The sequence below is a fragment of the Arachis hypogaea genome, chromosome 2, assembly GCF_003086295.3.
Source record: "Arachis hypogaea cultivar Tifrunner chromosome 2, arahy.Tifrunner.gnm2.J5K5, whole genome shotgun sequence".
NCBI classification, from domain to species: domain Eukaryota; kingdom Viridiplantae; phylum Streptophyta; class Magnoliopsida; order Fabales; family Fabaceae; genus Arachis; species Arachis hypogaea.
This window is the reverse complement of record NC_092037.1, coordinates 54397733-54408208: the sequence shown is the minus strand read 5'-3', so window position 1 is coordinate 54408208 and position 10476 is coordinate 54397733. Positions and strand designations below refer to the sequence as shown.

At 34.3% G+C, this 10476-nt stretch overlaps 1 protein-coding gene across 1 annotated transcript; it reads left to right on the top strand.

Annotated features, from left to right (window-relative positions):
* The first annotated feature begins 297 nt into the window (after positions 1 to 297).
* LOC112725452 (uncharacterized) lies at positions 298 to 10474 on the top strand. Its single transcript, XM_029290130.2, has 6 exons — positions 298 to 430; positions 891 to 970; positions 6906 to 7321; positions 7393 to 7637; positions 7751 to 7865; positions 10276 to 10474. Exons 1-6 carry the CDS (start codon positions 298 to 300, stop codon positions 10346 to 10348), a joined length of 1062 nt encoding a protein of 353 aa, XP_029145963.1. The 3' UTR covers positions 10349 to 10474.
* Positions 10475 to 10476: the final 2 nt, after the last annotated feature.

The window sequence follows — 10476 nt, the reverse complement described above, 5'->3', positions numbered from 1 at the left end:
TAAATTTTGAAATTTATTTTAGAGAGTAAAGTATGATCTATCACCATTTATTTCATAGGTGGAACCAAGAGAAAACATGAGAGAGAAAACATTCAATGGTGAGAGATTTAACTTTATCTTCTAAAGTGAAAATCTAAAATTTAGAGGATCTAAATCCTAATACTAATAATTATGATTTTATTATTTAATATAATTATTTAATTAATTATTATTTTATATAATTATTTATTTTAAAATAACTTGCCATGTGGAAGTTCTTATTGGACCCTCAGTCCTTGGGAACTCTGTCTTCTTGAAATGCATGTGGGGACTCTCTCTCACTCTGCTCTAACGGACTACAACCGTCAACCACTCACTCTCACTCTCACTCTCACTCTCAATTCTGCAACGGACGCACTCTCTCACTCTTCGGGAACCTCAGCACGAAACGGTAAAACTCTAATTCTCACTCAGCACTCTCTCCCTACTCTCTCTCTCTCTCTCTCTCTCTCTCTCTCTCTCTCACTCGCCGCCGTCCAGTCTCTCCGCTTCTCGCTGCATCTTTCCTTCTCTTAGGTTTTTGATTTTTTCTTAATTCTGTTTCTAAATACTTTTTATTTGTCATAATTTGTTGTTATGATTCTGTTTTAAAAATTTTCAAGTCTTAGAGTTTTATTTTTTTAAATTCAGTTTATTTCTCACAATTTTTGTCATAATTCTATTTTTAATTTATCATTTGTTACTTGCTGATTTTTGTTAGTATTATTTGCTGATGGCTCTGATCTTTTAATTTCATTGTTTTTGTTTTTGTTGAACATATCACTGAGCAAATTCTTTTGTTGCTGGATAAGATCATTGTTCTTTTGTTTTTAATTTGCTGAATTGTTGCCCTGTTCTTTTGTCTTATGAAGATATCAGGATGCAATTGGCAAATAAATTCCTAGGTTTCATCTATGTGAACATTGAAGATATCATGAATGATTCCGGCAATGTCCATCAAAACCTATTAATAGATAAGAACACACATTCTGTTTAAATCTGTTCAAATCTAGAGGAAGGTTTTTTTACACTTGAAATATTATTATACACTTATATTATCTACTTTTGTTGTATAAAATGTAATTGCATGTTTAGATGAATGGTATGATGTTAAAAATTTTTAATTTCTAAACATAAATAATTCATGACTCTGTAGAGACCCAATATAAAAAATGGGGTCTAATAAAATATAAATAAAATAAGAATAAACGGTTTAGTAATAATATCAACATCTACATGTTAACTAAATTCCATAAAAAAAGTACAAACACTTGTTGTTGATCGGGTCAAATACTTTGTGAAGGCCACCAACACATAATAATAAGAATTTGGATCTTCTAAATTTTGAAATTTATTTTAGAGAGTAAAGTATGATCTATCACCATTTATTTCATAGGTAGAACCAAGAGAAAACATGAGAGAGAAAACATTCAATGGTGAGATATTTAACTTTATCTTCTAAAGTGAAAATCTAAAATTTAGAGGATCTAAATCCTAGTAATAATAATTATGATTTTATTATTTAATATAATTATTTAATTATTTATGATTTTATATAATTATTTATTTTAAAATAACTTGCCACGTGGAAGTTCTTATTGGACCCTCAGTCCTTGGGAACTCTGTCTTCTTGAAATGCATGTGGGGACTCTCTCTCACTCTGCTCTAACGGACTACAACCATCAACCACTCACTCTCACTCTCACTCTCACTCTCAATTCTCCAACGGACGCACTCTCTCACTCTTCGGGAACCTCAGCACGAAACGGTAAAACTCTAATTCTTACTCAGCACTCTCTCACTACTCTCTCTCTCTCTATCTCACTCGCCGTCGTCCAGTCTCTCCGCTTCTCGCTGCATCTTTCCTTCTCTTAGGTTTTTGATTTTTTCTTAATTCTGTTTCTAAATCCTTTTTATTTGTCATAATTTGTTGTTATGATTCTGTTTTAAAAATTTTCAAGTCTTAGCGTTTTATTTTTTTAATTCAGTTTATTTCTCACAATTTGTTGTCATAATTCTATTTTTAATTTATCATTTATTACTTGCTGATTTTTGTTAGTATTATTTGCTGATGGCTCTGATCTTTTAATTTCATTGTTTTTTTTTTGTTGAACATATCACTGGGCAAATTCTTTTGTTGCTGGATAAGATCATTGTTCTTTTGTTTTTAATTTGCTGAATTATTGCCCTGTTCTTTTGTCCTATGAAGATATCAGGATGCAACCGGCAAATAAATTCCTAGGTTTCATCTATGAAAACATTGAAGATATCATGAATGATTCCGGCAATGTCCATCAAAACCTATTAATAGATAAGAACACACATTCTGTTTAAATCTGTTCAAATCTAGAGGACGGTTTTTATACACTTGAAATATTATTATACACTTATATTATCTACTTTTGTTGTATAAAATGTAATTGCATGTTTAGATGAATGGTATGATGTTAAAAATTTTTAATTTCTAAACATAAATAATTCATGACTCTGTAGAGACCCAATATAAAAAATGGGGTCTAATAAAATATAAATAAAATAAGAATAAACGGTTTAGTAATAATATCAACATCTACATGTTAACTAAATTCCATAAAAAAAAAGTACAAACACTTGTTGTTCATCGGGTCAAATACTTTGTGAAGGCTACCAACACATAATAATATGAATTTGGATCTTCTAAATTTTGAAATTTATTTTAGAGAGTAAAGTATGATCTATCACCATTTATTTCATAGGTGGAACCAAGAGAAAACATGAGAGAGAAAACATTCAATGGTGAGAGATTTAACTTTATCTTTTAAAGTGAAAATCTAAAATTTAAAGGATCTAAATCCTAATAATAATAATTATGATTTTATTATTTAATATAATTATTTAATTATTTATGATTTTATATAATTATTTATTTTAAAATAACTTGCCACGTGGAAGTTCTTATTGGACCCTCAGTCTTTGGGAACTCTGTCTTCTTGAAATGCATGTGGGGACTCTCTCTCACTCTACTCTAACGGATTACAACCGTCAACCACTCACTCTCACTCTCAATTCTCCAACGGACGCACTCTCTCACTCTTCGGGAACCTCAGCACGAAACGGTAAAACTCTAATTCTCACTCAGCCCTCTCTTACTACTCTCTCTCTCTCTCTCACCCGTCGTCGTCCAGTCTCTCCGCTTCTCGCTGCATCTTTCCTTCTCTTAGGTTTTTGATTTTTTCTTAATTCTGTTTCTAAATCCTTTTTATTTGTCATAATTTGTTGTTATGATTCTGTTTTAAAAATTTTCAAGTCTTAGCGTTTTATTTTTTTTAATTCCGTTTATTTCTCACAATTCGTTGTCATAATTCTATTTTTAATTTATCATTTGTTACTTGCTGATTTTTGTTAGTATTATTTGCTGATGGCTCAGATCTTTTAATTTCATTGTTTTTGTTTTTGTTGAACATATCACTGGGCAAATTCTTTTGTTGCTGGATAAGATCACTGTTCTTTTGTTTTTAATTTGCTGAATTGTTGCCCTGTTCTTTTGTCCTATGAAGATATCAGGATGCAACCGGCAAATAAATTCCTAGGTTTCATCTATGCGAACATTGAAGATATCATGAATGATTCCGGCAATGTCCATCAAAACCTATTAATAGATAAGAACACAAATTCTGTTTAAATCTGTTCAAATCTAGAGAAAGGTTTTTATACACTTGAAATATTATTATACACTTATATTATCTACTTTTGTTGTATAAAATGTAATTGCATCTTTAGATGAATTGTATGATGTTAAAAATTTTTAATTTCTAAACATAAATAATTCATGACTCTGTAGAGACCCAATTTAAAAAATGGGGTCTAATAAAATATAAATAAAATAAGAATAAATGGTTTAGTAATAATATCAACATCTACATGTTAACTAAATTCCATAAAAAAAAGTACAAACACTTGTTGTTCATCGGGTCAAATACTTTGTGAAGGCCACCAACACATAATAATAAGAATTTGGATCTTCTAAATTTTAAAATTTATTTTAGAGAGTAAAGTATGATCTATCACTATTTATTTCATAGGTGGAACCAAGAGAAAACATGAGAGAGAAAACATTCAATGGTGAGAGATTTAACTTTATCTTCTAAAGTGAAAATCTAAAATTTAGAGGATCTAAATCCTAATAATAATAATTATGATTTTATTATTTAATATAATTATTTAATTAATTATGATTTTATATAATTATTTATTTTAAAATAACTTGCCACGTGGAAGTTCTTATTGGACCCTCAGTCCTTGGGAACTCTGTCTTCTTAAAATGCATGTGGGGACTCTCTCACTCTGCTCTAATGGACTACAACCGTCAACCACTCACTCTCACTCTCACTCTCACTCTCAATTCTCCAACAGACGCACTCTCTCACTCTTCGGGAACCTCAGCACGAAACGGTAAAACTCTAATTCTCACTCAGCACTCTCTCACTACTCTCTCTCTCTCTCTCTCACTCGCCGCCGTCCAGTCTCTCCGCTTCTCGCTGCATCTTTCCTTCTCTTAGGTTTTTTATTTTTTTTAATTCTGTTTCTAAATCCTTTTTATTTGTCATAATTTGTTGTTATGATTCTGTTTTAAAAATTTTCAAGTCTTAGCGTTTTATTTTTTTTAATTCAGTTTATTTCTCACAATTTGTTGTCATAATTCTATTTTTAATTTATCATTTATTACTTGCTGATTTTTGTTAGTATTATTTGCTGATGGCTCTGATCTTTTAATTTCATTGTTTTTGTTTTTGTTGAACATATCACTGGGCAAATTCTTTTGTTGCTGGATAAGATCACTGTTCTTTTGTTTTTAATTTGCTGAATTGTTGCCCTCTTCTTTTGTCCTATGAAGATATCAGGATGCAACCGGCAAATAAATTCCTAGGTTTCATCTACGCGAACATTGAAGATATCATGAATGATTCTGGCAATGTCCATCAAAACCTATTAATAGATAGGAACACACATTCTGTTTAAATCTGTTCAAATCTAGAGGAAGGTTTTTATACACTTGAAATATTATTATACACTTATATTATCTACTTTTGTTGTATAAAATGTAATTGCATGTTTAGATGAATGGTATGATGTTAAAAATTTTTAATTTCTAAACATAAATAATTCATGACTCTATAGAGACCCAATATAAAAAATGGGGTCTAATAAAATATAAATAAAATAAGAATAAACGGTTTAGTAATAATATCAACATCTACATGTTAACTAAATTCCATAAAAAAAAAGTACAAACACTTGTTGTTCATCGGGTCAAATACTTTGTGAAGGCCACCAACACATAATAATAAGAATTTGGAACTTCTAAATTTTGAAATTTATTTTAGAGAGTAAAGTATGATCTATCACCATTTATTTCATAGGTGGAACCAAGAGAAAACATGAGAGAGAAAACATTTAATGGTGAGAGATTTAACTTTATCTTGTAAAGTGAAAATCTAAAATTTAGAGTATCTAAATCCTAATAATAATAATTATGATTTTATTATTTAATATAATTATTTAATTTATTATGATTTTATATAATTATTTATTTTAAAATAACTTGCCACGTGGAAGTTCTTATTGGACCCTCAGTCCTTGGGAACTCTGCCTTCTTGAAATGCATGTGGGGACTCTCTCTCACTCTGCTCTAACGGACTACAACCGTCAACCACTCACTCTCACTCTCACTCTCACTCTCAATTCTCCAACGGACGCACTCTCTCACTCTTCGGGAACCTCAGCACGAAACAGTAAAACTCTAATTCTCACTCAGCACTCTCTCACTACTCTCTCTCTCTCACGCGCCGCCGTCCAGTCTCTCCGCTTCTCGCTGCATCTTTCCTTCTCTTAGATTTTTGATTTTTTCTTAATTCTGTTTCTAAATCCTTTTTATTTGTCATAATTTGTTGTTATGATTCTGTTTTAAAAATTTTCAAGTCTTAGCGTTTTATTTTTTTAATTCAGTTTATTTCCCACAATTTGTTGTCATAATTCTATTTTTAATTTATCATTTGTTACTTGCTGATTTTTGTTAGTATTATTTGCTGATGGCTCTGATCTTTTAATTTCATTGTTTTTGTTTTTCTTGTGTAAGACCCAAAATCTTTGAAAAGTCTTTTTGAGTAAGTCCCAAATCATATAGTTATTTACAGCCTTAATTTTAGAAATTATTTTATTAAAGATAATTAAGGCAAGTTTTGATTTATTGAATTTGAGATGAGTTATGATTATTATTTAATTTTATAATTATTGGATTATTTTCTATATTTGAATTATAAAGTTGATAGTTATGAAATAATAAAGATTTTATATGATTTGGATTAGATAAGTAATATTTTAAATATTATTACTGCTATTTTGGAAAATGAAGAAATTAAGTATATTATTTCTAATTTTTGGATTTGGGCATTTTATTGAAAATAATTTGTGAAATTGATGAGTAAATAGTATTTTTCTATATACAAATAGTGTTGGATTTAAATTGGATTTCAATTATTATATTATTCCTAATTTTAATTGAAATTACCAAATTACCCTTAACCCTAATTTTTGAAAATGAAACCCTAACCCAACGACCCGTTACCCGACCCGGTTTTTCTCACCCAACCCAGCAGCAAACAAACGCCTTCCCTTTCCCAAACCAAAATGCAGCAACGGCTGTAAAATGAAGCAAAAGAAAGAAAAGGGTTAGGAGGAAACGGGAAGAAGGAGAGGGGAGACGGGAGGAACGGCGCCGGTAAGGAGCCACCATTGCCGCCGCTTCACGAAGAGAGGAAGAGCGCGAGCCAGGGCACGCGAGACGGGGTAGCCACTGCTGGTCTCCGTTCTGCCTCGCCGTCACCACTGGAGTCGCATCCAGTCCCTAGTCGCCGCTGCGCCGCCCAGGACAGCCATCGCGTTGCGTCGCCGTCTGCACCAGCGCCGAGGAGACCGCGCGGGAAGGAGAGACGCACGAAGGAGAGAGCGGATTTGAGGCCGAGCTAAGGTCCAGCCACCGCGTCGGAGCCCTTTTCACGTCGCCGGCATTGCTGTCGAGCCCTGACGCCATTGATGGAGGACGCCGTCGCGAGGAGAAGCGTGGCCTCGCCGTCGTTGCTGGTGAGCCCAACCGCTGCCGATCTGGTCTGAGCGAGAGAAAGAACGCGAACAGAGGGCAAGCTGGGGAGCCACCGCTGCTGTTTGCTATACCCACAGTGCTCCCTATCACTTCCGCTGTCTGGAACTGTGCCGCCTTGCCTGGCTGCCGGGGAACGCCATTTTCGTCGCCGGAAGAACACTGTTGGTAAGGTCTTGTTAATGGATTCTATTTCTTTTGAATTCTGAGAATACCATAGTCACGACTTGTTGCTGCAGCGGTCATTTGAGTCGCGTAGAGGGAGAAAGAGCCACTGGGGGTCGCCGCACCTGGCCTTCGTCGCCTCTGTCACCGGAAACAGCCACCGAGTCCTCTGTTTTGGTAAGAATTTCTGAGTCGAAAGGCCTTTTGTCGCTGCTCTGTAAGCTTATGCTGAGGCATTGCGGTGTTGTCCATCATAGGGTTGTGGATTCGTGCTTGTATTCTGTGCTTGGAGTTGTAGCCGCCTCGTTTTGTTATCCGAGTAGGTATTTATGTTTCGGAAATCCTCGCGTTATTGTTCTGTACGTGTATTAATGCATTTACGAAATAAATGTTCTTAGGGTTTAGTAACCGAGGTTGCTTATTGTAAATTAGAGCTGTTTATGCTGCTGCAAAAATGTGTGGGCTGTGCTTTGAAGCTGCCTTTGATTTTGGGTGGAGGCGAAAAGGACTCGGTGAAGCGTTTGGGTTATGAAATTTGCATTTTGAGGTAGGGGCGCTTTCCAAAACTATGTTTTATGTATTGGAATTATTACATATGGATACTGATGTGAGATATTGTGTATTTGGTGATTGTATCTGCCTTATGTATTATTTAATTGACTTGAATGATTATGGAAGTTGGTTTGGCTGAGTTGTTGTGTGGCTTTGTGAAATATAACGTTTTGAAGTTGATTCTTTAAAGATTTGAAATCTGAGTTTAAACCGTTGAGGATTGGTTTGAATTGAGTCAATTGTTTCAATGATGTGAAAAGTCGAATGCACTTTTGAATTCAGCCTGGTTTATTTTAATTGATTTGGTTTTGGACAAATGATTTGTTATTGAACCGTATCTTTAAAGCTTTGGAAATGAGTTATATCGATTGATATTGAGTTGATTTTGAAATGGTATCCTTGAGATACGCCACTGAGGCGGTTGTTGGATTTAGCTTGCTTTAAATTGATTTCTGGTTTTGAACTGTTGAAAAGGAATGAGAAATGGTTTAGTTGGGACCCGAACCGGGTGGCAAAAGTCCAAGTTTTAGGGGAGGTGCTGCCGAAATTTCTACAAAATCCTACAATTGTTTGTAAGGTTATTTAAAAGGGTTGGAATTGAGAAATTGTATGATTTGATTTACTAAAAGGATATTTATGTTTTCAAGCTTAATTTATTTGATGAACCTTATACGTTGAGTTCGGCTTATTTAGAACTGAACTATTTTTACCGTTTGAATCACTGAAGGAAAGAATGATGCTCCAATATCGATTTTAAATTAAAAAGGAGTTTTTAGTGATTTCAAAGGAACCTAGACTTTTGATTGATTAATCAAGTTTGAGGCATTTTGGAAGAGTTAGAAAAATGGGTTCTAAAAAGAAACTTGAAAGTGGTTTGATTCAAATGAACCGGTTTCGTTTCAAATGCGTTGATTTTTGGACCGGGTTGTAACTTGTGATTTGGTATGGCCGGTTTTATAGTAAATTCAATTTTATTTACTTGAACCGAGAAATCTATGATTTTAAGAGTTTCAATGAATTTTAAGGAATTGATATAGGTTGACCTTCCCTAAAGACTTGGGACTCTGCCGAGAAACTTTTGATATAAAATCCCATTGTTGGATGGGTGATTTTGAATGCTTTGAAATAATCCTTAACTTGCCATGGTTTGGAAGTTTGGAAAGAAAATGCCGAGAGTGGCTCTGTTTTAAAAAGGGAACTCACTTTGAGTAAATTTGGCTTATGAGCCTGAGATGATTTGAGAAACGAGATTTCTAAAGCCAAGGCTGAAAAGAGTTGAAACTTGATTTTAAAGTGAAATGAATTGAGAAAATGATTTATGGCTTAAATGCCGATTTCATAATTTGATGATTTTGAATGTGGAAGTGCTGTTTTGTTGTGAGCCGGAATGGCTTTGAATGATATGAATATTGGCTGGTTCTGGATTGAACCGTGAGCCGGAATGGCTGCGTGTGATTATTAATATTGGCTGGTTCTGGATTGAACCGTGAGCCGGATGGCTGAGATGGATGTTGATCCATGATTGAGAATGAAAGCATTTATGCTGAGATATTGATAAGTTGTGATGTTTGCACTTCCACTATCGGAGTTGAGGGTTTCCCTGGGTAGTAGCAGTGGCTAGCCACCACGTGCTCCAGGTTGAGACTTGATACTCTGTTGACCCTATGTCGTAAGTGTGGCCGGGCACTGTGAAAGTCCCGGATGAGCTCGCCCCCGAAATATTCACCAGTGAGGGTGATGGATATGGATCATGTTTATGATAAAGTTTATGATGAGTATAACTTGAGTTGGGGATGCGCGACAGAGGGACAGTCCAATGGTTAGCTACCAGGACTTGTCGGGTTGGCTCTATAACCGACAGATGATATCATCAGCCACTAGGGACAGGCATGCATCATATGCATCTATGTGACATTGTTTGGGTATGCATATTGTACTTGGTTTGCCTATGTGATTAACTGCTAATTGTTCTACTTGCAATAACTGTTTGTTTGTGTTTGTATCTTCCTACTTGTGTTTGCTTCTGGAACTATGTTGGATTGTGGTGGATTGGTTGTGGTTGAATTGTTTGGGCCTAGGGCCGTGGTTGAATGAGATGGACCGGTGGTTGATTTCGGTTTTGTGGTTCTGGTTTGGAATAAGATATGAAAGGTTATTTTGGTTCAGTATAGATAAACCTTTTTGAAATGCTTTGATGTTTTGAGAATTGAACGGTTCCTCTTTCAGAAAAGATTTCTGACTTTACGTTTATCGTAAACTGTTGTTTTTGAAAAGAGGCATAAGATGGTTAATAATCACTGGTACGGTTTATCTTCATGTATCCTATTACAGTAATTCCTAAAAACCCTCTACTGAGAACCCTTTCGAGGATGATGTTCTCACCCCTTACATTTTTCCCCTTTCAGGATATGGGCGCAGAAGTTACGAAGAATTTATTTAGTTATTGTTGTGATGTTCTGTATTGATTTAGCTTATTAATTATTGTACCCTCGCCTTTATCTTGATATATTCTATAAGAGGGATAGGAATTGTATTGGTTAATGTCTGTAATATTATTTGTATATGTATGTATATATATGGATGTACTCTTCATGAGTTTTGTAAGC

Excerpts from the sequence above, each read along its gene's own strand:
- LOC112725452 (XM_029290130.2), top strand. The coding sequence starts at position 298 with ATGCATGTGGGGACTCTCTCTCACTCTGCTCTAACGGACTACAACCGT. Across the intron at positions 7,322-7,392 it reads TCGCCGGAAGAACACTGTTG|CGGTCATTTGAGTCGCGTAG; the intron begins GTAAGGTCTTGT and ends TTGTTGCTGCAG. Across the intron at positions 7,638-7,750 it reads CGCCTCGTTTTGTTATCCGA|AGCTGTTTATGCTGCTGCAA; the intron begins GTAGGTATTTAT and ends ATTGTAAATTAG.